Consider the following 25,251-nt stretch of genomic DNA (forward strand, 5'->3'; position numbering starts at 1 on the left):
TTACACAGTTTGCAAAAGGTTACAGAACTTAATGATCTAGCAATGACTGAAAAGTTACAAATCTTACAATCGCATTCTACTGGATTGAGTGGAGGCTTTATGCAACAGGAGTGATTAAGTATTTTCGGTTAAAAATGATAACTTCCTTCCCCTCATTTGATATATTTCATTTGCCCTTTTTCATTAGCACTTGGATATTGGTTCTGATCACAAGAAGAAAAAACCAGTATGCTTTATAAAACTTAATTTTAAAATGGGATCACATAATAGGGCAAATTCACTGGTATCATGAGAAGGTGCAGTGGTTTTATGGCAGTGGTGTGTGTGTGTGTATGTAACTATTTAGGGAACACTTTTTAAAAAATGTAATGCTGCTATTTCCTCTTTCTCTCAGTAGTTCAGTGCCAAAGTGGAACATTAAAATACTGCATAAATACATGCCATTTGAACATAAAAAAGTAGAAGTTTTTATTTTAAAGTACAAATGCTGATTCTTCATTAAATACATAGACAAAAGGATTATGCCAAGTACAGAAAAGAATCATATGATCTAGGTAGATCACATAATACAAGAAAGGTGGACTAACCCCAAAAGTCAAGCCAGTGAAATTAATCTCCTTTTGTGAAGCTTTCCATCTGTATAGTTTGTCTTACTTTTAGTCATGGACACTTGTATTGATTACATTTGTGGATTGCAGAGCTCTCTTCCATTTACATCAGATTAAGGACATTGATAGTTGGAGCAGAGAGAGTGAAAGTATCTCATATTTGCCGAAGATTTTTAACTGCACTTCTGTTTGCCTTATCAGATATAGACAGCTAAACTACCTAGTATAAAAATTAAATGTTTCACATAATTTGTGTGGGTGAACTTTTTCGAAATGAACATGTACGGCATACCTAGGTTTATCCTAGAGTTGTATGTTTGTTTCTAGGTTTATCTGTACAGCCATACAACGCTACAGAAAATACATTTTTGAGACATGCAGCATAATGAATGATAAATTAACTAATTTTAATGATAAATTAACTAATTGCTAATTTCTTAATTTTAAAAGTCTTTTCAAACTTCATGAGATTGTGAGAAACCTAGCAGGAAAGAATAGAGGCCTTGGAAGGATTTGTTCAATACACATCTTGATAATAAAACATCAGTTGCCTCAATGCGGTTGTCCCCTGTAAAAGGTAAATAAAATTATTTCAAGCTGCTTGACCCTCTGATGGTCTCTTAAAATCGCTTTCCAATTACCATTCTTTCTGGCTATCCTGTGGTATTCATCTTTCTGGTTGCTACTTAGGATTAATATCTTCTCTAGTCACTCAAGTCTTCATCAGTGATACCCAGCTTACCTCTCTTGTTTTCTACATTGCACTAGTAAAATGCATATGATTTTTGTCATGTCTTGTGGAGACAACAAATATCTGAACTTTCGGAATCCGGCCCCAAGATCAGATTGTGTAAAATATTAGATAACATGAGCAGCGAATTTAGAAGTTCTATATCTGAAGTTCTTGGATATTCAGAATTTTGAGTTTTGGTCCAGACTGTCCTCTCTTTAAACTCTATTACTATGTAACGGGTTACATGATCGGGTGGAAGGGGCTATGGGTTTCTGAACATGGTAACAAAGGAAGCACTGGCAGAGGGATTCTTAAATAATTCTTGGCTGGTGGAAACTAGTGGTGGTGAAGGTAGTCCCATTACTTATGAGAATTGTTAATGCCTGCTTGAAGAGGAGTAAATTGCTGGAGGTACTTAAATATGCTATAACTTAGTCCTTGCCTCAGAAGTGAGCATTTGGCAATAGTCCTCTCACCAGTTACCTCACCACATGAAAGGGGAAGAGGGGTATTGAGAAGCTGGTGGCAGGTTGACTTCTGTAGTTTCTGACTCCTCTGATTTCTTGGACCTCTTCATCTCTGTTGGGTTTCTGGCGTGGTATAATACTCAGTACTAGCTACTGTGACAACACTGGTGATTGATCTCTGTAGGGTGATGGATTGCATTTCCAGCTCTGGCAGATGGAGGGACCTGGAAGAAGGCCAGCTCTCATAAACTCATTCCAGATAAGCTGGAAGAGATGCTTGTTGGCACGGGGAAACACTGAGGATTTGACTAGGGCTGTGTCTGCACCCTCATTTGAAGGATACAAGTTCATCAGAAGTCAATAGGTCACAACCTTTATTCTTACTGGATTCATCTGTTTTAATTCCTGCTTAGTGGCAATGTAAATTAAGTTGAGTTGTTCAAATGAGTGCATTCTTACCTCTGAGATGCAGACCCCACTGTGATGATCCCCTGGTGTTATCTGGACCGGTGATCCACTAGGTCACTCCAATCCTTGGCTCTGGGAGCCAGTCTTACCCTGCTCTGCTGTGAGAACCCCTACTCCTGGGCTGTTCACGCACAGCCTCTGGCATGTAAGCTGCTTGGATTGTGCAACTGAATGACACTAGACAATATCTCCGTTCCCAGACACAACCCTAGGAACCTCCGTCTTGCAGTGTCCAGTTATGCCTGCTGGATGCTACAAGCTTATATGAGTTCGTCAATTTAACAAAGAAAGTAATATGCACCAGGCTTCTTATCCCAAGGCGAGTCTCTGACACACTTCAAACCAAATGCACTGCTTCAGGTAGAGTAAACAAACACATTTATTAACTACAGAAAGATTTTAAGTGACTAGAAGTCAAAGCACAAAAAATCAGATTTGTTCAAATGAAATAAAAGCGAAACACATTCTAAGCTGATTTTAACACTTTCAGTGTCCTTACAAACTTAGATGCTTTTTACCACAGGCTGGCTGGTTGCCCTTCAGCCAGGCTCTCCCCTTTGATCAGTGCTTCAGTTGCTTGGTGGTGACGTCTGTAGATGGAGGTGGAGGAGAGAGGAAGGGCATGGCAAAAGTCTCTCCCTTTTATCATGTTCTTCTCTCTTGGCTTTGCACGCCCCCTCTTCCCCTCAGAGTCAGGTGAGCATTACCTCATCGTAGTCCCAAACTGACCAAAAGAAGGGGAGTGACTCACTCAAGAGTACAACAGATCCTTTGTTGCTGCCTAGGCCAGTGTCCTTTGTTCCTGTGAGGCTGGATTAGAATCACAGAATATTAGGATTGGAAGAGACCTCAGGAGGTTTGTCCCATACATGCCCTGACGAGGTGTGAACTGCCCCTTGCTCTTGGACAGTTTTTGCCTGGGCTTGTTTTAAACCATGAGGACTATAACATTACTGTAACAACTATTACTATAACATTGTTATAACAACAATGCTCAGTGCATCATGAGCCTTCCAAAGACACCCGACATGACAAACTTTGGATACCACACAGTCATTTTATAAAGATGAACATGGGGATATAGGGTGTTTCCCCCGAGGTACAGAACATCACATCATGTTTGTTTTTCTGCCTTCATCATCTCTAGGTTGGACTGCTGGGTGTACCTTTTGACATGTAGCCTTTTGCTAGTACAGAATATAGCAGTACACATTTTTTTTTATTCTGTTTCTTCCTCCTTCCCTCCCTCTCTCATTTTTTAATATTGTGTTTGTTTCTTCTCTTGTAGTTTCATCTAGTTTTGTTTTTCCTACTATGAACTGATCCTCATGCAAACAAGTTACTCCTTTAAAGCCCCTCCTGATGACAGCATTTATTTGTCACCTCAGAGATGATGCTTTGGATGTCGGTCAGGCATCTGCCATTCTTTGTATATACTGTAGTAAGGCGGGTTGACAAGTCTGTAATGCTGCAGGCTGTTTTTAATGTTGCTATGATGAAGCAAACTAGGGTGGTAGTGGTTGAGTTAATATTCTTGTGTGGTTCATCTGCAGAGGTTAGCCTGACACATGAGGGAGAAAGAGATCATGCTCTAGAACAGGGGTTTCAAACACGCGGCCCGCAGGGTTCTTCCCTGCGGCCCGCCAAGCTCCCCATGCCCCCCCATCCCTTCCCCCGCACATCGCGTCCCCAGCCTACCTCCAGGCCAGGGGTGGGCAAGCTATGGCCCCAGGCCAGATTCGGCCCCTCAGGGCTTTGGATCCGGCCCGCGGATTTGCCAACCCCGTGGTGCTGAGGGCCCCGCACCACTTCCCTGCAGCCCCGAGGGGAGGGGAAGCAGAGAACTCCGTGAGCTGTTCTTGCCTGTGGTTACCTCCCCTGAAGCTCCCATTGGCCGGGAATGGGGAAGTGCGGTCAATGGGAGCTTTGGGGGAGGTACCCACAGGCAAGAACAGCTCACGGAGTTCTCTGCTTCCCCTCCTCTCGGGGCCACATGGACAGGATGCCCACTGCTTCCTGGAGCGGAGCGGTATGGGGCCAGGGCCAGGACTAGGGCAGGCAGGGAGCCTACCCTGGCCTCGGTGTCGCCCCTGCCACCCCGGAGCCACTCAAGGTAAGCGGCGCCGGGCTGGAACCCGAACCTCTCCTGCACCCCATACCCCAACTCCCTGCCCTGAGCCCCCTGCTGCACCTGGCAGGGATGGAGTGGGGAGCAGGGGCAGCAGCCCTTGGGCCAACGTACGAGTCCTCATGTGGCCCTCCTGGTGATTCGAGTTTGAGATCTCTGCTCTAGAAGGACTTCATAACTAGCTAATTGTTTCCATGGATACCTTTCCAATGAACTCTGATATATATGTAACAGATTTTTAGTTTGTGAAGATGATAATCTTCAAGAATGGTCTTCTGCCTTTCTCCTTTGAGAAGTAAAATACTTTTTTTTGACTATTTATCTGATGCAAAGCAAATCCACTGCTCATTAAGATGAATTATTCTGTTAACAAGGTCTATGTTATAAGTTGAATTCTGCATAATTCCTAAAGGAATAATGCTAGTTCATGCTTGTATTGTATATCATCTTGCTCGTCTAGTATCCAGGAAGGATTTAGTTGGAACTTAGTTAGGCTAGATGGTACTTGCAACAAATTCTCCATGTGTAACTTAAAAAAATCTGAATAAAAATTTTTGTTCTGATGGGCCAGAGTAGGACCCCATATTTGGATCTTTGACATAGTAAATGACACAGCAATTTGTGAATCAAGTCTCTGGACTACAGCTTTCTTAGAGTAATACATTGCCAGGACTGATTTTTTTGTGTGTGTGAATTTAAAGTTCAGTCACTGTCATGACCTTCCCATGATCCAGTTGCTTGGCCCATAATCATCTAATTCTGCATTTTCTTTGATACAAAGCAGTCGTTTCTATTTTGTATTCTGCTTGCCTCTTGTCATTCTACCTGATACAGGACATTAATAGAATCACAGAGATTCAGACAATTGCAAGCTTGATTGTTTCATGGTAGCCTGATGGTTCTGTATGGAAATGCTGAAGGGAGCTGTAAATGGTCCCTTGGGCTGCATTTTCATTAGCTACTTGACTGCTACTTGAACTCTCCTAACATTGAACTGAATTCAGTGGTATGTTAATGGAAGATGGCAGCACAGCAGGTGTGATGAGGGGGGACCAGTACTGAAAAAGTTTAGTCTTTCTAAAATCATATTAATGCTTTGCAACTGAAGTTTCTGAAGTTTTAGAAAATATTTTTACATTTTGGAATGTTTTTAACTCTTAACTCATTACTGCTATTCCTGATAGTGCTTTCAGATCAAGCTGTAAATCTTTCTTTAAAGAAACCTTTTCAGGTATGGAAGGCAAATGTGAATTAAGAGGCTGTATTTGAAAAGGGATGATACTAGACAAAAATTATAATACCATTATACGGATGTAGCCTCAACTTGAATGTAATATACACTTTTAGTCACATGACCGCCAACTTCAGAACAGAAACAGAAACAGAGAAGGGCATCAGAAATGAGGCTTGAAGGAGAAAGACAGAGAGGACTCATAAATTAAATTTAAAAATAGGACTATTTGGTTAGTAACTGAGAAGAATAAGAAAAAGCTAGAGGTATATACAAAATAGAGTAGAGAAGGCCAACCAGAAGTTCCTTTACTGTTTCCTGGTAATAATACAAGAACAAGAAAACACTCAATAAAATGAAATATGTCAAAAGGAAATACTTTCTAACATCACTTACGATTTAACCTATGCAACTCATTGTCACAGGATATCGGAATAATATCAATATTTATACTAGCATAAAAAGTTAAAGGGTCTATTGAGCCTCAAGCTTCAGAGAATAATAATTGTCAGATGGACATGGAAAGAAACTTTTTTGTACAATTTACAGTAATTTGTGGAGATTTTCAAATAATCTGTGACACATCCAGCATTGGCCACTCTCATGGGGGTTAGAGGGATCATTGGTGTTTGTTCTGGTATGACTATTTCCATGGTTCCATGGCTGCTTTTCATTTATTTTTTTTTAGCAATTTTGCTCTTTAAGTAGAGTACTTGGCTTTAACTATTCATTTTTATTAAATAACTTGATTCAATTGCATGTCTATACTACTTATATAGACACAATTCAATGTACATTCCTTGCAATAGTGCATTGTTTCTAGAATATATATCGCTATTACTATCTATGATATGGAAAATATGAAAATTGAGAGAATGGGTACGCCCACTATGAGCACTTTATCTGCAGAGCTCACACATTTCTAAGGCAGAGTCTACATATATTGCTAGTTATTAATGTTAATGAAATACAGCGAAATCTGTCTTACATGATTAATTAAGACCAGCAAAATTAGTTCCTTAGTATAGTTGTGCTTTGGACCATGCAGTAACAGCCCCATAGGTGGCTGCAACACATTACTGTAGGTCAAGTACTCTGATTTTGTATTGCAGGCCCTGACAAAGATGTACATCTGTAAATCGGAGTTTAAAAAGGACACTTGACTTTTAACTAAATTTAAAATGCTTGGAGCCCTCAAATATGATACTATACGCTTTTAAAGTTTCTTCCATTTTGAGAGTTTATTGATTCCAGTGGCATCCCCAACTTAAATGATAGAAAATATTTCTCAAACCAATAAAAAGTGTCTTCTGTTTTGAAAGATTATCAATGCAGCTACTGTGCAAGATCTTTAATGTTAAGCAAAACTGAACGGGAAAGCTTGGGCTGATTTTACAGTCTGTTCAAGACAAAGGACTGACATCTGGAACTTCAGGTACTTTGTGCCTTTACATGTAAACTAAAGATATTTACAGAGTTGTCTTCTACTTCAAATAATATTAAGCTAAGGAAGAATCAGAAAAACTAAGTGCTGCATGATTTTTCCTCTTATCTACATTTATGACCTTCCGTGATTTACCATGGTTCTGGCATGTAAATTGAAAAGGGAAATATTCTGTCCATTTTTTGAGTATTGTACACCAAAACCTTTCCATTTATTCCCAGGACTCTGACACAACCTGTACCTTTATGACAGGTTTCAGAGTAGCAGCCGTGTTAGTCTGTATCCGCAAAAAGAACAGGAGGATTTGTGGCACCTTAGAGACTAACACATTTATTTGAGCATAAGCTTTTGTGGGCTACAGCCCCCTTCACGGGATGCATAGAATGGAACATATAGTAAGAAGATATTTATACATACAGAGAACATGAAAAGGTGAAACAGCTGTGGTAGGAAAGAGTGTTCTGGGTATGAAAACAAGATTCCTATTAATGTCCAATTCTGTCTTTGTGGTTTTTTGCTTTATTGCATAACTACTTACAACATCTAATTTTGAGTGAAAGCCACTTCCTCTCCACCTGGCATTCAAAAAGAAAAAAAAAAAACCTATTGTAAATCTTTAAGGAAGTTAAACTAAGAAAATTAAGATAACATGAAGGGCTTGATTTAAACCATGAAAAGCATGAATATTCAGAGTTAAGGTTAAACTCTCTTTGATGAATGCCATTTTGATTACTTGCTGTAGGACATAGGCTAAAGTAGATCATGGTTCTCAAACATGACACATGCTTAAGCAGTGTGAATCTTAATTTTAACCTTAAATGTAGTCCCTTTCAAGTTGGATCTTTCTCATAACTGTGCAATGGCTACATTTAAAACGTTCATTCTGCACCTACAGATATCACCCATTTCTGCCCGTATTCCTATTTTAAGGATACAGAGTATCCTTAAAATGGTAATATCTCCAAATCTGGAATGAACTTCCTAAATGCACTCACTGTAAACACTTGCACAGCCAATACATACTGGTTAATGTGTTAATGAACACACAATAAACTTGAAGTCCATTCCTTTTTAAAAAAGTTTGTCACCTACTATCCTGTTCCCTTGACAATTTTTGTGGTGTTTTTTCCTTCAGTGCCAGTGTGAAAGGTCCACACAAATAAAAAGGGAACCTGACTGTGGACAGCGAAACAGTAGTGAAACATACACAGAATGCTATAAAGATGTCAGATGCACAAAGGTACTGGGGGAAAAGCAGAAATATTTTTTTCTGTAAATCCAGTTGGTGGTTCTAGGTGTTTCTAATAGCAAATAAAAAATGTTCACGACACATTTTTTTAAAGCTGATTATTTCCTTTTAAATCATTGTGCTTTGTGTATGAAACACACAAGCCTTTGCAGTGGGCATGTGACAGTGGGGCAAGAGCTGAGGTCACACCTCACTGGATAGTTCTGGGGCATCCTGTCAGCTAGTTGGGGTGCTCATCTTGGACAGCTTTTAACAAGTGCCACAATTGGTCTGCTGCCATGGTGTGACATCTACAAAAAGTGACAGATGGAAGCAGACCTCCTCTACTCTACCTAACTTCTGTTATACGGCTTCACAATACCCCTTCAGTGATGTAACATCTGTCTGATGCAGAAGTATCTGTCCTTTGTCTTTGACAATTTTACATGACTGGATGTTTACATTTCTTCCTTGACCTCAGCAGGTGATTAATTTATACTCAGAAACAGGAGGATGAGTAATAATTCTTATTGTTTTTCACCTAGCCAATAAGGGAGGGCTGTGTGTGTGTGTGTTTGTGTGTGTTATCCTATCCTCTTGTTTTGTATTATGGGAAAGGGCAAAGAGGGAGCACCTAAATGGCCCTTTATATACACCATTTATTTTCCTTGTACTGTTCTAACTAAAAATTACTGTTCTTTCAAATCTTTCACATGGGAGACCCTGTCATCACTGTAGTATTTTCTGTTGCTATATGAAGTCTTTTTCTATTTGTTTATTCCCCCCACCCACTCCATGCCTATAAATTAGTTCCTATAGTTTAAATTTAGAGATGACACATCTTGACATTTTGTTCTTGCAGGGGATGCACAAACAGTACATAGAGTTCATGAAGACAAAAAAAGACTTTTTAAGCAATAACTCCCAAATGTTTGCTGATTTTAGCATTAGAACAACCTTCAGGTTTTCTCTTCAGCCCTTGCCAGTAGGTGTTTGTGCAGTCAGTTGGAATTGGATGTAAAATATAAATAAAATCTAGGGATGTACAAACAATTCAGATAAGTTGCCAGCAGAAAAAGGAAGAGTAGAGGAAAGGGACTGGAAATGCGATCACCATCAGTGCTGTTTCCCTAGGTTTGCATTTCTTTCATTCTCTAAACACAAATTTTCACTGCTTGCCTACTACTTTGCTTTAATTCTGCTTGTGATTATAGTAGCCAGAAATATGAATTGGAGCACTGCAGAATAAATGCTGACATTTTGTCATGGCAGATTAAAAATAGTGCATCATTTCTTTGCTCTTCATGTACTTTCCCAGAGGTACCCTGGAATACTGCATGAATGTCCATTTAAAATGGCCTTCAATCTTCAAAAGTATTGAGTGGTGGTAATCTTCAGTATTTATCTTTGTAGGATATTTATATACCTGCTGTTCTTCCTTCAGTAGTAGGAGTTCAGGGACTTGAGACAGACAAGGAAAAATGATATCTATAGTATGTAGAAATCTGCTCTCTCGCCTTTCTGCCTCTCGCCTTTTTCTTCTATCAAAAAAAGCCACCGCTGCTAAAGTCATGTCCCACCACTCTGAGGCTCTCACTCATTCACTCTTGTTTAGAATTCCTCATTGGTTGCTGAAAGCAGAAGTGTTTATTTTAAAAATACATATGTTGAATGGCTAGTCCATTTTCTGCCTTAATCCTGACCATCTAAAACTGTGAAGTTTTAAACTTAAACTAGTTCTAACTCCTTTAAGTGTGTAATGCTGTGCAATATTGAAATCTCATGATTTTGCTAGGGCCTGGCTCATTAATTTTGAATGTTTGAGCTTGACAATATTATAAGTTCTCCAACAGAAGCATATTGAATGAGCACATCTATTCAGTGAGTACCCGCACTGAAATTCTAGATGGGAATGTACCTCTAAAAGAAATACAACCTTCTTCCCCACAGAAAGATACTTTTCCAAAAAACATTCCAGTTTTGATATTGTACTCATTATAACTTCCAGTTGCAATGTACTCATATGAGTGTGTCATTATTTGAAAGGAAAAAAACCCCTTAAAATATAGAGAAACTGTGCTCCATTATTTCTCTAATGCTAAATAAATCAGGTTTTGACTTTCGTTAATTTGGAATGAATGGTTGACATTTTGACTGTAGTTTTAGAAAATTTAAAAGCTAATTAGTGACGCCAAGTTCAGTACGTCTCTTTCAATACATAATTTGTCGACTAATTCAGTGAGAACTTCTCAGGAGAACCATTATTCTGCATAGATTTTCCATCACTAAATTACATGCTCATGGGCCTGAATGGAAAATGACCTGTAAAAAGTTGTTTATCTAAACAGTTTCTTTCTTGTATCAAAATTGGGATCTCTTGGTTACAAAGGAAAAACATCCTGAGTATACGAGATGGTGGCACTCATCTTTTTGAGTCAAAAGTTAGAGGTTGGTGCAATAATATATCCTGCTGAAGGAGGTAATGCCTATCTGATTTTACAAAACCCATATTTTACCCACTTGTAATCCTTTAAATATATTGTGGCAGTTTTTGGAAGGAGGAAAAGTATTAACCACTGTATCCTAGATAAAATTTAACTTGGGTTATTATATTCAACCTACCTAAAGTCCCACAACAATTTCAATTGTATTAGGAACATTTATACATGTTTCAGAGTAGCAGCGGTGTTAGTCTGTATTCGCAAAAAGAAAAGGAGTACTTGTGGCACCTTAGAGACTAACCAATTTATTTGAGCATAAAGTTTTTTTAGCTAAAGCTCACTTCATCGGATGCATTCGGTGGAAAATACAGTGGGGAGATTTATATACACACACACAGAGAACATGAAACAATGGGTTTTAGCATACACACTGTAAGGAGAGTGATCACTTAAGATGAGCTATTAACAGCAGGAAGGAGGAAAACCTTTTGTGGTGATAATCAAGGTGGGCCATTTCCAGCAGTTAACAAGAAGTCTGAGGAACAGTGGGGGGTGGGGTGGGGTAGGGTGGGGTGGGGGGAGAAATAACATGGGGAAATAGTTTTACTTTATGTAATGACTCATCCACTCCCGGTCCCTATTCAAGCCTAAGTTAATTGTATCCTACAATACCCACCTGCTGAAGTGAAGAAACAGATTGACAGAACCAGAAGAGTACCCAGAAGTTACCTACTACAGGACAGGCCCAACAAAGAAAATAACAGAACACCACTAGCCATCACCTTCAGCCCCCAACTAAAACCTCTCCAATGCATCATCAAGGATCTACAACCTATCCTGAAGGACAACCAATCACTCTCACAGATCTTGGGAGACAGGCCAGTCCTTGCTTACAGACAGCCCCCCAACCTGAAGAAAATACTTACCTGCAACCACACACCACACAACAGAACCACTAACCCAGGAACCTATCCTTGCAACAAAGCCCGTTGCCAACTCTGCCCACATATCTATTCAGGGGACACCATCATAGGACCTAATCACATCAGCCACACTATCAGAGGCTCGTTCACCTGCGCATCTACCAATGTGATATATGCCATCATGTGCCAGCAATGCCCCTCTGCCATGTACATTGGTCAAACTGGACAGTCTCTACGTGAAAGAATAAATGGACACAAATCAGACGTCAAGAATTATAACATTCAAAAACCAGTCGGAGAACACTTCAATCTCTCCGGTCACACAATTACAGACCTAAGAGTGGTTATCCTTCAACAAAAAATCTTCAAAAACATACTCCAACGAGAGACTGCTGAATTGGAATTAATTTGCAAACTGGATATAATTAACTTAGGCTTGAATAAAGACTGGGAATGGATGGGTCATTATATAAAGTAGAACTATTTCCCCATGTTATTTCTCCCCCCACTGTTCCTCAGAAGTTCTTGTTAACTGCTGGAAATGGCCCACCTTGATTATCATCACACAAGGCTTTCCTCCTTCCGCCCCCCCCCCCTTCCTGCTGGTAATAGCTCATCTTAAGTGATTACTCTCCTTACAGTGTGTATGATAAAACCCATTGTTTCATGTTCTCTGTTTATGTATATAAATCTCCCCACTGTATTTTCCACTGAATGCATCCGATGAAGTGAGCTGTAGCTCACAAAAGCTTATGCTCAAATAAATTTGTTAGTCTCTAAGGTGCCACAAGTACTCCTTTTCTTTTTTGCGAATACAGACTAACACGGCTGCTACTCTGAAACATATTTTCTCTTGGTATTACTACAGTAAATGAAAAGAAAAGGAGTACCCGTGGCACATAGACTGCTTCCGCCGACGTGCACGAGCTGAAATTGTGGAAAAGCAGCATCGCTTACCCCATAACCTCAGCCATGCAGAACACAGTGCCGTCCACAGCCTCAGAAACAACTCTGACATCATAATCAAAAAGGCTGACAAAGGAGGTGCTGTCGTCATCATGAATAGGTCGGAGTATGAACAAGAGGCTACTAGGCAGCTCTGCAACACCACTTTCTACAAGCCATTACCCTCTGATCCCACTGAGAGTTACCAAAAGAAACTACAGCATTTGCTCAAGGAACTCCCTGAAAAAGCACAAGAACAAATCCGCACAGACACACCCCTGGAGCCCCGACCTGGGGTATTCTATCTGCTACCCAAGATCCATAAACCTGGAAATCCTGGACGCCCCATCATCTCAGGCATTGGCACCCTGACAGCAGGATTGTCTGGCTATGTCGACTCCCTCCTCAGGCCCTTCGTTACCAGCACTCCCAGCTATCTTCGAGACACCACCGATTTCCTGAGGAAACTACAGTCCATTGGTGATCTTCCTAAAAACACCATCCTAGCCACTATGGATGTAGAAGCCCTCTACACCAACATTCCACACAAAGATGGGCTACAAGCCGTCAGGAACAGTATCCCCGATACTGTCACGGCTAACCTGGTGGCTGAACTTTGTGACTTTGTCCTGACCCATAACTATTTCACATTTGGTGACAATGTATACCTTCAAATCAGCGGCACTGCGATGGGTACCCGCATGGCCCCACAGTATGCCAACATTTTTATGGCTGACTTAGAACAACGCTTCCTCAGCTCTCGTCCCCTAATGCCCCTACTCTACTTGCGCTACATTGATGACATCTTCATCATCTGGACCCATGGAAAAGAAGCTCTTGAGGAATTCCACCATGATTTCAACAATTTCCATCCCACCATCAACCTCAGCCTGGACCAGTCCTCACAAGAGATCCACTTCCTGGACACTACGGTGCTAATAAGCGATGGTCACATAAACACCACCCTATATCGGAAACCTACTGACCGCTATTCCTACCTACATGCCTCTAGCTTTCATCCAGATCATACCACTCGATCCATTGTCTACAGCCAAGCGCTACGATATAACCGCATTTGCTCCAACCCCTCAGACAGAGACAAACACCTACAAGATCTCTATCATGCATTCCTACAACTACAATACCCACCTGCTGAAGTGAAGAAACAGATTGACAGAGCCAGAAGAGTACCCAGAAGTCACCTACTACAGGACAGGCCCAACAAAGAAAACAACAGAACGCCACTAGCCATCACCTTCAGCCCCCAACTAAAACCTCTCCAACGCATCATCAAGGATCTACAACCTATCCTGAAGGATGACCCATCACTCTCACAGATCTTGGGAGACAGACCAGTCCTTGCTTACAGACAGCCCCCCAATCTGAAGCAAATACTCACCAGCAACCACACACCACACAACAGAACCACTATCCCAGGAACCTATCCTTGCAACAAAGCCCGTTGCCAACTCTGTCCACATATCTATTCAGGGGATACCATCATAGGGCCTAATCACATCAGCCACACTATCAGAGGCTCGTTCACCTGCGCATCTACCAATGTGATATATGCCATCATGTGCCAGCAATGCCCCTCTGCCATGTACATTGGCCAAACTGGACAGTCTCTACGTAAAAGAATGAATGGACACAAATCAGACGTCAAGAATTATAACATTCAAAAACCAGTTGGAGAACACTTCAATCTCTCTGGTCACTCGATCACAGACCTAAGAGTGGCTATACTTCAACAAAAAAGCTTCAAAAACAGACTCCAACGAGAGACTGCTGAATTGGAATTAATTTGCAAACTGGATACAATTAACTTAGGCTTGAATAGAGACTGGGAATGGATGAGTCATTACACAAAGTAAAACTATTTCCCCATGGTATTTCTCCCTCCCACCCCACCCCCCACTGTTCCTCTGATATTCTTAGGTTTCAGAGTAGCAGCCGTGTTAGTCTGTATTCGCAAAAAGAAAAGGAGTACTTGTGGCACCTTAGAGAGTAACAAATTTATTAGAGCATAAGCTTTCGTGAGCTACAGCTCACTTCATCGGATGCATTGTATGTATACAATGTATTCAATGCATCCGATGAAGTGAGCTGTAGCTCACGAAAGCTTATGCTCTAATAAATTTGTTACTCTCTAAGGTGCCACAAGTACTCCTTTTCTTTCTGATATTCTTGTTAACTGCTGGAATTAGCCTACCTTGCTTGTCACCATGAAAGGTTTTCCTCCTTTCCCCCCCCCTGCTGCTGGTGATGGCTTATCTTAAGTGATCACTCTCCTTTACAGTGTGTATGATAAACCCATTGTTTCATGTTCTCTGTGTGTGTGTGTGTGTGTGTGTGTGTGTGTGTGTGTGTGTGTGTGTGTGTGTGTGTGTATAAATCTCTCCTCTGCTTTTTCCACCAAATGCATCCGATGAAGTGAGCTGTAGCTCACGAAAGCTTATGCTCTAATAAATTTGTTAGTCTCTAAGGTGCCACGGGTACTCCTTTTCTTTTTGCGAATACAGACTAACACGGCTGCTACTCTGATACAGTAAGTGAGTTTCAGTAGAGAGGGGGAATCTTCGTCATAGCTTATACACAACTGTTTGGATCATTAGCTTCCCTGGGCCGGGTCCTGATAGGGAGTGCGACGTGAATGCTGATCCTCCACCCCCACCCCCGCCGCCAAAGAGGGAGTAATATGAATGAGATGATAACGGAAGTTTGTTGGAAGGGTGTTAGGCTTCTACAAGGTTCTTATTCTGAACATAGCTACTGTTGGATGGTTAGGAAACCACTGCTGTCTCTGAAAGGTATTTGAGTACTTCATAACACCATTGACAGGGCTGCCACGTGGCACACATCTAAGTGACACTCCTGCATTTGGCAGCCACATCATGCTTCCAACAGCTCAGCTGAGATGTCACATCTGGCTGAGCTGGGGGAAGACTGCAGGGGTGTCTTCTGGCAGCTACAGTGTACAGTCCTGGGGCAACAGCTGAGCAGGCAGCCAGAGCGGCTCCTCTTTTGCTGCTCTCCTTGGTTGCTCAGGGACAGGAACAAGTGGCTGGGAAAGGACAATGAGTGGCAGAACAAGCCCCAGGCTCTCCCCCGGACCCCAAGCTGCCTGTATCAGCCCTGCTGCTGTCCGTCTCTCTTCCGGATCAAGCTGTTCCCCCCACCACCCACCCCGCATGCAGTCTGTACACGGCTCCAAAGTTGCCTTAATGGTACTCTTTTGACTTAGTACTTTTGACTGCCAAGTACCATCTGGTAAGAATCAAATTTTTATTTTTTTCTCCATTGTTGTAACCTGAAAAACAATTTAATTCCATACCAAACTTTCTGCTGTTTATTACTGTTGTCCAAATATTATTTTGAAAGGTGCTTACTTAGTTTAAAATTAAACAGGAGTTTTAAAAATTACTTTGTGCATCAGCATTATTGTTACTGACACTAAAACTTGCAGTTTATCCATTTACTGCTGCCACAGAGACTGCCATATTCTTTCTTTAGTGAGTTTGGATGGTGGTTCAGAAGTTCAAAGGGATGGATTTAGTATGTCTGCCAAAAGTGTAAATCAATATTACAGTTATGTTCCGTTGGTTTTTCTCTTCAGATCTCATTAATGGAGCCCAGGAACAGTGTGAATTGCCTCCTATGGATGGCTTCCCTCACTGCGAGGGCAAAATAAAGGTAAGTGTGGTCTTCTGTTAATCTCTGCATACATGTTATGTTTTTAAAATCCCATTTGTTGAAAGAGGCCATTGCTGAAACAGTTGTAGATTTATAGATCTAAGCAACTGAGATTAACGACCAGAATTCACAGAAGACAAGTACAGAATATTACATGCCATTATGGGACTCCTTACCTGAAGCCATTGTAGTATTACTGCTGGAAGAAAATGGATGATGTCCCTTGTTAAGGCATGGGATAAAACAGAGTCCTCTAGTACTTGGGAGGCTTGCTGTGTATTGGTATTCTGTCCCTTAATAAAAAGAAAAGGAGTACTTGTGGCACTTTAGAGACTAACAAATTTATCTGAGCATAAGCTTTCGTGAGCTACAGCTCACTTCATCGGTGCCACAAGTACTCCTTTTCTTTTTGCGAATACAGACTAACACGGCTGCTACTCTGAAACCTGTCCCTTAATAGTTTGACTACACATCAGATGAAATTCAAAAAATATTTAGGCCCTAGTCCTTCACAAGTTTAGGTATGTGAATAATCATATACACATGAATAATCCCATTGAACTCTGTGCACAACCGGAACCATAGATAGTAAACCCATTGGGCTAAGGTCCTTGCCATATCTCTGAAGTGCCTACTTTGTTGTTGGCCGTTTATATATATTTTAATTAGCAAATACTGAAAACTGTCCATTTCTTACTCAACACAAAAATATTGAAAAATGTCAGTAATACATATTTTCTGGTAGAATTTTTTTTTAAATTGTAACTTGAAGGGCCAATGAAACTGATTAGTGATTTTAAAAAAAAAGTAAATTCCTCTTGCTTCATTCATAAAAATGATTCTGAAATATAAAAATTTGTTTCTGAAATGGTTTCAGATGTGATATATATTTTGATTATATCCTTGGAATCTGAGATTTTTTAAAATTTTCTACTAAATCAATAAAGGTACTTGGAAATAAATATTGATATTTATTGTAAATTCACTTTAAAAAAAATCAAACTTTCCCTGGCCTTAATGAGCTCAGTGACTTCAGTTTTGAACAACATGGACGAACTGGTTGCAAAACTGCTAAACAATTTGTCATTTGAATGCTAAATTGCTAATTTATAGTCCTGAAGAACAATTTATTTTTAGTTACTTTTTCTGATGACTTTGCCAGGACAGCTAGTTCTAGATAGTTCTTCATTAAAAGATTTTTTTTTTAAGTGAATTCTTTGCTTGTGCAAAGACGCCAGACTGATAGCACTGGGGACTGAAGTGATCTATTTGACCACAGAACAAGTGCAACATGTTCAGAGGCAAGGTAAGCAACGTCATGCCACCAGCACGCCTCTATCTTGACCTGGAAATAGTATGCAAGTCTCCATTCAGTCTCTGTCTCTCTCCTCCTATATACTACATTACAAGAGTTAGGTATCTCCTTTATCTTGTAAGCCAAGGTATCTTGAGTGCTTGGGTTTTTTTGGTTTTTCTCTTTTAAAGTTTTGTCTCTGTTCTTATCTGGCCGCCAGTTAGCGCTTAATATAGTCATCCATGGTCACCGCGTGTAGTGACCTAGCATTAGTGGCTTAGAGATAATCAACTCATTTCTTATAGTCTGCGGTATGGTTTCCACAGCTTCTGTCACTACTGATTTTAATTTTGTTTCATCTATTGACGTAGCTTTCCCCCTCCCAAATTGAGTTCTGATGAAAACGTGGCTTTTTAATGTTAACAGATACACACAAGCCTTAAACCTAACAGACTGGCTATTTTTGTTTTGTTTCAGTGGATGAAAGATATGTGGCGATCGGATCCATGTTATGCAAGTTACGGTGTGGATGGGTCTACGTGCTCCTTTTTTATTTACCTCAGTGAGGTCAGTAAGTCTGTCTTCAAGTGTATGAAACCTACAAAAATGTCTCAGTATTTATGGATAATTACTTGTACAATTCATGTGGGAAAAGGAGAACAGATCTTTAACAGGAGTTCTGTGAGGAGATAGAAACTAAAATGATTCGAAAGGGTGTTGCTAGTATTTAGAGCTCCCTAGGTATATCTGCCTTAGAGAATTGTACTGTTACAATACCAGTGGGATTGTATTGATGTAAGCAGCAACTGTGCAATGAGTCCACACTAGCCATCTGGTTTCATCTGTAATTTACTCCAAACATGGTGCTTTAATCAGCTGTTGTAGGTTCATAGCCCTCTTGATATCTATCCCCTAGTTTCCAATACAGATTTCTGAAGCAGTGGATTCTGGGAGATTTGGAAAAGGCTTTTGCAAACCCAGAGAATACTTAGATTGTAAAACTAAGGGGTGTGACTTCCTGGGAAGCACAACTATTTTTGTAATGTATTCTCTACAGTTGAAACTCAGTCTTTGCTCAAAGAGACAGTTTTTGCTGGAGGTCCTGAAAATTCATTGCAAGTCTCATCTCGTTGCTCTCATGCAGCCCAGGTGAGTTAGTGGAAGGTGTACCAGAAGCAATACCTGGAGAGAGCCAGAGCCCAGCACCACCTCAAATTCAGTTTGCAGCTTCCACCAAAATTCTCTAGGATGACTCTGTCAAGTCTTTGGCCTTTCATACTTTCTGAATTCGATTAATGTCATTGTTCTCTATTAAATCTGCCAATTATTAACAGCTCTCTAATGATTCTAGGCAGTGATGTGGTAAAAAGGCTAACATTTCCAGAAATGAACAGATGAAGATTAATTAATGAAATGCTTTCAAGGGTTTTCTCCTTGTGGAATTCAGTTGTTCTCTCCTCCTTTATACTACATTACAAGTGTTAGGTATCGCCTTCATCTTGTAAGCCAAGGTTTCTTGAGTGCTTGGGTTTTTTTTGTTTTTCTCTTTTAAAGTTTTGTTTTTTGTTTTAGGTTTGCTTGTTTGTTTGTTTGTTTTGGGGGGTTTTGGGGTTTTTTTTCTTTTTTGCATTGAACTTATGGCTTTCTTTTATTACTTTTGTCTCCAGCTTGTTTTTTCCTCCCATGTTGTTACCACTCTTTGCTGCACTTCTGGAAGGCAGGTATAATTTGCTGGCCAAAACACTGTGTGGCAGGCAAAGTTCCATTTCTAGCTCTGACTTCTTGTGTGGCCTTCGGCAAGTCACGTGATCTCTCTCTATCTCGCATTCCCTATCTATAAAATGAGCTGCCTACCTCAAAGGGGCATTTGTGAGCCTCAATCATTCATGCTTGTAAAGAGCTTTCAGATCTGCTGAGAGAAATATAGAGCTGGAAGGGACCTCAAGAGGTCAACTACATCTTCTGAGGCAGGACATGTATACCTTGAACATCCCTGACAGGTGTTTATCAAATCTATTCTTAAAAAACTCCAGTGATGGGGATTCTACAACCTCCTTTGATAACCTATTCCAATATTTAATTATGCTTATAATTAAAAAGCTTTTCCTAATAGGTAACCAAAATCTGCCTTGCTGCAGATTAAGTCAATTAATTCTTATCCTACCTTTAGTGACCACGAAGAAAAATTGATCACCTTCCTCTTTATAAAAGCTCTTAATGTGTTTGAATGTAATGTATCCAGTCCCCTTTCAGTCATCTTTGCTCAAGACTAAATGTGCCCAACTTTTTAACCTTTTTGCGTTGGTCAGCTTTTCTAAACCTCTGATCATTTTTCTTGCTCTCCTCTGGACTCTCTCCAATTTGTCCACATCTTTCTTAAAGTTGGGTGCCCAAAACTGAACAGTTTCCTAGCTGAGGCCTCACTGATGCTGAGTAGAGTAGGATGATTACCTTTGTCTTAGGCTTGTCTATGCTTAACAGCTAAATTGGCACTGCTGCAATCAATGCAGAGTTGTCAATTTAGCGGGTCTGGTGAAGACAAGCTAAAATCAATGGCAGAGCGCTCTCCCGTTGATTTCTGTACTCCACCTCCCTGAGAAGCATAAGATAATTTAGGTCAATTTATAGTTTTAGTGTAGACCAGCCCTTGCTTATTACACTTGAGTTAATACACCCCAGAATGGCGCTAGCCTCTTTTGCAACTGCATCATACAGTTGGCTCATGTTTAATTTGTGAGCCATTATAACATTGTTGGTAATCAATAATCAGTGATCAATAATTTGTCAGTAATCAATGACTAATTAATTGATAAGCAATCATTGATAACAATTTTAACTGAGATTGTTTAGTGAGAGGTGTTCTCTTTAGGCTGGATTAGTTTGATAACAAACCTTAGATGAGTCAGCTTTGGATGGATTTACACTTAGTAAAGACAGCACATATTCAGAGAAGCATACAGTTACCATCAGCTGCAGAACACCTTCCCTGTAATTCTGTGACAGACTGTGTGCAGTCTTCAGATGGTCTTACTTCCCCTATGATTAAGGCTAAGTTTTTGTCATGGGTATTTTTAGTAAAAGTCACAAACAGGTCACGGACAATAATGAAAAATTCATGGAAGCCCATGACCTGTCCCTGACTTTTATTAAAAATATCCATGACAAAATAGGGAGCCTGGGTAGCTGCGGGCAGACTGGGAGCTCCAGGGGACCCCACAGTCCCTGGGGACTCGGAGCTTCAGGGTCCTCCGTTGGCGGCTCCAAGCTCTGGGGGTGACCCTGCAGCTCCCAGCCATTGCAGGCTGAAGTCACGGAGGTCTTTGGAAGTCAGATTCCATGACTTCCATGACCTGCATGACTAAATCGCAACCCTACCTATAATATAGGGGCAATTATACCTTTTATTATGTATCATTCTGGTCCTTGTCTATTTCCTCTTTTTGGTACACACTTCTTATCTTAAACTATTTCCAAGGTTCCCTGTTCCATTACAACTTTCCAAATATCTCAACATATGTTGGTTTGTCTTTATTTATGCCCCTTTTAAAGACTTTAAAGTAGTGTTAGTCAATGTGAGTAACTTGCAGTGTATGATTTTTTCCATTGTGTGTGTGTGTGTGTGTATATATATGTGTGTGTGTGTGTGTGTGTGTGTGTATATACACTTGAAATGAGAGAGGCTGCAGATACCATGGCGAATTTAATTACCTCCAGTATTAAATGTTATACAAATCTTTTGCATCACAATTCATTAAGGTAATATTTTTATATCTTGTTAACACTTTTTGGTACTTATGAGAGATCTCTTACCCTCCTGTGTAATGCTACAACAAGCAGTTTTCTTCAAGTCTTTTAGTATAGTACATTAATAGTCTCTAACCCCTGCAGATCTTACAGCATTTCCTAGCTTTGTCGAAGAGCATACTCTTTGACATACATAGACTATGAAACTCATTGTAGTTTATAGTACAAATGTAGTTCGGGTCAGATGGCCAGCCCTGGACCATCACACCTCATTGGAAACACTTTCATAGATTTTAAGGCCATTAGACCATCTTGTCTGACCTCATATACAGCACATGCCATAGAACTTCACCTAATTACCCCTGCATTGAGTTCAATAATTTGTGACTCAAATATGTCTTGGTGAATCATTGCTTTCAAATAAGATACGGTTAATAAGTAAAATATTAAGCTATTGTATTGGGTATGAAGCAAGATGGGTTTTATGCAGCATGTGTTCTTGGGGGGGGAGGGCAAATCTTATTTTTCAGCCTTTCACATCTGGAAGGATGAATGTGCATATAACCTAAATGGTAGGTGAGGTGGCTAAGGTTCATTAGGTAACTATACATTTATAGATGCCAGGAATATAAGGTAGAATATAACAGAATCATTTACGAATTACATAATTAACCCATTATGAGTGTAAGCCACTATCAAAAAGTTTATGCAAATATATAATTTTAGATATGTTTAACTTCCCTCTATTTTTATAAACAGGCTTTTCTGCTACCTGAAATATTTTGGAAAATTAATTTATTTTTCCTTACACTAAAAGAGATTTGTTCAATCAGTCTTGTACCAGACAACATATATTTCTAATATCAATTTGTACATGTTGCTTCCATTGTAATTACTATGGTAGCTTAGGAGGTTAAGTGATTGACAAGGATTTAGGCTGTTTGCAGATTTTTATTTCAAATGACTTTTTAAGTAATACTGATGAATTTGTGTGATTTTTTGCTTCATAGTGTAACAGAAGAACAGTTCTTTACTCATCAATTTGTTTTTGTATTTAGGGAGGAACTGACAGAAAGGTCTTTGCTTTTTAGAGTTCTCCCTTGACAGGGAGAATGTAAAACTAATATTGGTTGAACATGCTATTAACCTTGAGTTCAAATTCAGCATACTTAATCCCATGATTAATGCCCAACAGCAAAGGTTGAAAGCTTAAATGTTTGTGAATGCAAGCATGAAATGAAATTCTAATAACCACTACAATGGTTTGGATTTATGAGCTGTGTTGGCTGCTAAAGATAACTTGGAAATGGAGTTGTACAGAGTAATTTGTCAAAGTGGGCCATGATGGAGAATTGATGGTTTATGATACGAGTGAAAAGCTGAATGATAAATTTGGCTACAGAACTCTGAATGATGGGTAGAGGGAAGAGGGCAGCCACCTTAAAATATTAAAATGTAGCAGGAAAAAAACATTGCTTTTTCAAGGTTTTTTCAATTCCACCTTAAAGATCACTATATAATCGATTATGCATGTGACAGTATTTTGGAAATGACAAAACATATATGTATTAGACCTGGGTATATTCTCCCCTTGTTCTCTAACAGCCTCTATAATCTACTATGACAAGTGTGTACCTTTTTAGATCTTTCCTCAGAATGCACTGCTTCCATGAAGCCCCCTTCAGTAGTAATATGGTTTGTATTTATAGATCTCAAAACGCTTTATAAAAATACCTGCATATCACTCTTCACTTTAGACCATGAAACCGGAGCAGGAAGGTGAAGTGACTTGCCCAAAGTCACCCGGCAGCTTAGAGGCACAGCTAGGATTTAGACCTGGTTGGAACATTTTTGACAGAACCAATTTTGTTTGTGGAAAATCATAATGATTTCAATGGCATTTGTTACAAAATATAATTTTTAAATTAGAATTTCCATTTTTGAATATTTTGCTTTGGAAGGATTGCATTTCAAAACGAATTTTTTAAGTTGAAATTTATTTTGTTTTTTATTTTTACAAGTTCATTACATATCAATAGTAATACTGCATAATGACATGTCAAGTCATGTTGTATTATGCACTACTGTTACTGTCATAATATGACATAATACAATAATTGATAATAATAATAATACTACTATACTATATACTATATACTATATAGTATACTATAAATATACTATATAACAATAATAATTTATATTATTTTTAAAATTATTAAGGGCAACTGCTACTTAGTACCGAATGAAACATCTTATTTTCTAGATTGGAGTCTCCTGTTTGCGTTGTAATGAAACAATGTGACCCTTTGATCTAGAATATAAGATAAACCCTCATTGAATTAATTAGAGGAGCAGCTGTTTTCAATATCCTAAAGATAACTTGAAGTTGTTTTTCTAGGATACTGAAAATAATTGCTCCTCTAACTTTAACTTTAAAAATATTTAAAGATTCTAGGTATTAGGGACTGAATATGTCTATTTCTTTGGGATTAAAACTCACCCTTCAAAAAAAAAATTGGCTTGTTTTTCACAACATAATTTTTCGCCTACATTTTCGAAATAACCAATTGGTCAAAACACCTAAATTTTACCATGTACTGTCACTGATTCAGCTATGACTTTCAGGAATGACTTTGCTTCTGGGCAAAATGATATCTTTGGAAATTCGTGATTTATTCAGTGGAAAAACTGTATTTCCATTAGAAAATCACAGATCTCATCATAAAATTGTAAGGAAAATAAAAAAAAAATATGAAAAAGTAAATTTTTTTGCTCATTGCCCACTGAGTTTTTATTTCACACAGCCCCCTTTAGTCTTCACCTGTTTACTCACTTTCCTATGGGAGCACTAATCCCATCTCTGAAGCAGCCTTTTTGCTTCATTTGGAAGCCCACCGAGAGCTTTGAGGTGAGTGAGGTGATTTGTATTTCTTCGCAGTTGTTAGGTAATGTCAAAACAGTGTCATGAAAGATGTGCCTTTACTCAGACAAACTTGGTTAAATAACATTTCAGTCTGAGACTTATAGGAAGGAAAGAATAGGCCATAACTTCACCGGATTTCTGTAACACTTTGTGCCTAAAGCATATCTGACACTCCTTTAGTGGGCCACTAGAAGGTGATAACCATATTCAATATCTCATGGAGAGAAGTATGATTCAGTAGTTTGAGCATATTAGCCTTGGATTTGGGTTCAATTCCTTGCACCACCAAAATTTTCTTAGTCTCTCTCTGCCTCAGTTTCCCATCTGTAAAATGGGACTAGTGCTTGTCTACCTCACAGGGGTGTTGAGGATAAATGTTAACAAATGTTAGATGCCCAAATACTGTCTAAGTTGGGCATCTATACTATACTATACTATCTAGTATGGGCATCTAAGTTGGATCACTAGTGTGTGCAACGGGGCATAGCCATGGGTGGGCCAGGGCCCACCCAAATCAGGACCGGAGCCTCCCGAATCCACAGGCTGGGACTCCTGACCCCAGCTCGGTGTCCATCAGCCAAGCCACATGGCACATCCCTCTCCTGCCAGCGCCACGCACTGCTGCCCTGGTCTCCGGCCCCTAACAATGGGGTCAGAGACTGGGGCAATAGTACACGACGCCGGCAGGAGAGAGATGTGCCATGTGGCTGGGCTGATGGACACCGAGCCAGGGACGAGAGAGATGGATGGAGCTCGACCCCCAGTGGGGTCCCCCTCCGCCTTATGGGTGCAGCCTGTGCGTCCTGAGCAGCCTTCTCTTCAGGTGCCTGCTGAGCAGTAAGGGCTGGTTGGAGGGGGGTAGGGAGAAGGCGGCCAACCATCTCTCCTGCCTCCCTCCCCAGGGCATTGGATTCCTCCTGCCCCCTCTCCCAATCCCTCCTGCCATCCCTCCCACCCACCCGTCATTGCCTGCCCACC

General features: G+C 40.0%; 1 protein-coding gene across 4 annotated transcripts in view; it reads left to right on the forward strand.

Moving 5' to 3' along the window:
• The window catches only part of MGAT5 (alpha-1,6-mannosylglycoprotein 6-beta-N-acetylglucosaminyltransferase), a 251,743-nt gene that overhangs the window by 91,323 nt on the left and 135,169 nt on the right, over positions 1-25,251 (forward strand). For all 4 annotated transcript variants that reach the window (XM_043505031.1, XM_043505030.1, XM_043505033.1 and 1 more), the window contains 2 exons: positions 16,233-16,309; positions 18,081-18,170. In XM_043505031.1, the coding sequence (XP_043360966.1) occupies positions 16,233-16,309; positions 18,081-18,170 (167 nt within the window). The remainder of the gene's footprint in view (positions 1-16,232; positions 16,310-18,080; positions 18,171-25,251) is intronic.

Source organism: Dermochelys coriacea, chromosome 11 (genome assembly GCF_009764565.3).
Source record: "Dermochelys coriacea isolate rDerCor1 chromosome 11, rDerCor1.pri.v4, whole genome shotgun sequence".
NCBI classification, from domain to species: domain Eukaryota; kingdom Metazoa; phylum Chordata; order Testudines; family Dermochelyidae; genus Dermochelys; species Dermochelys coriacea.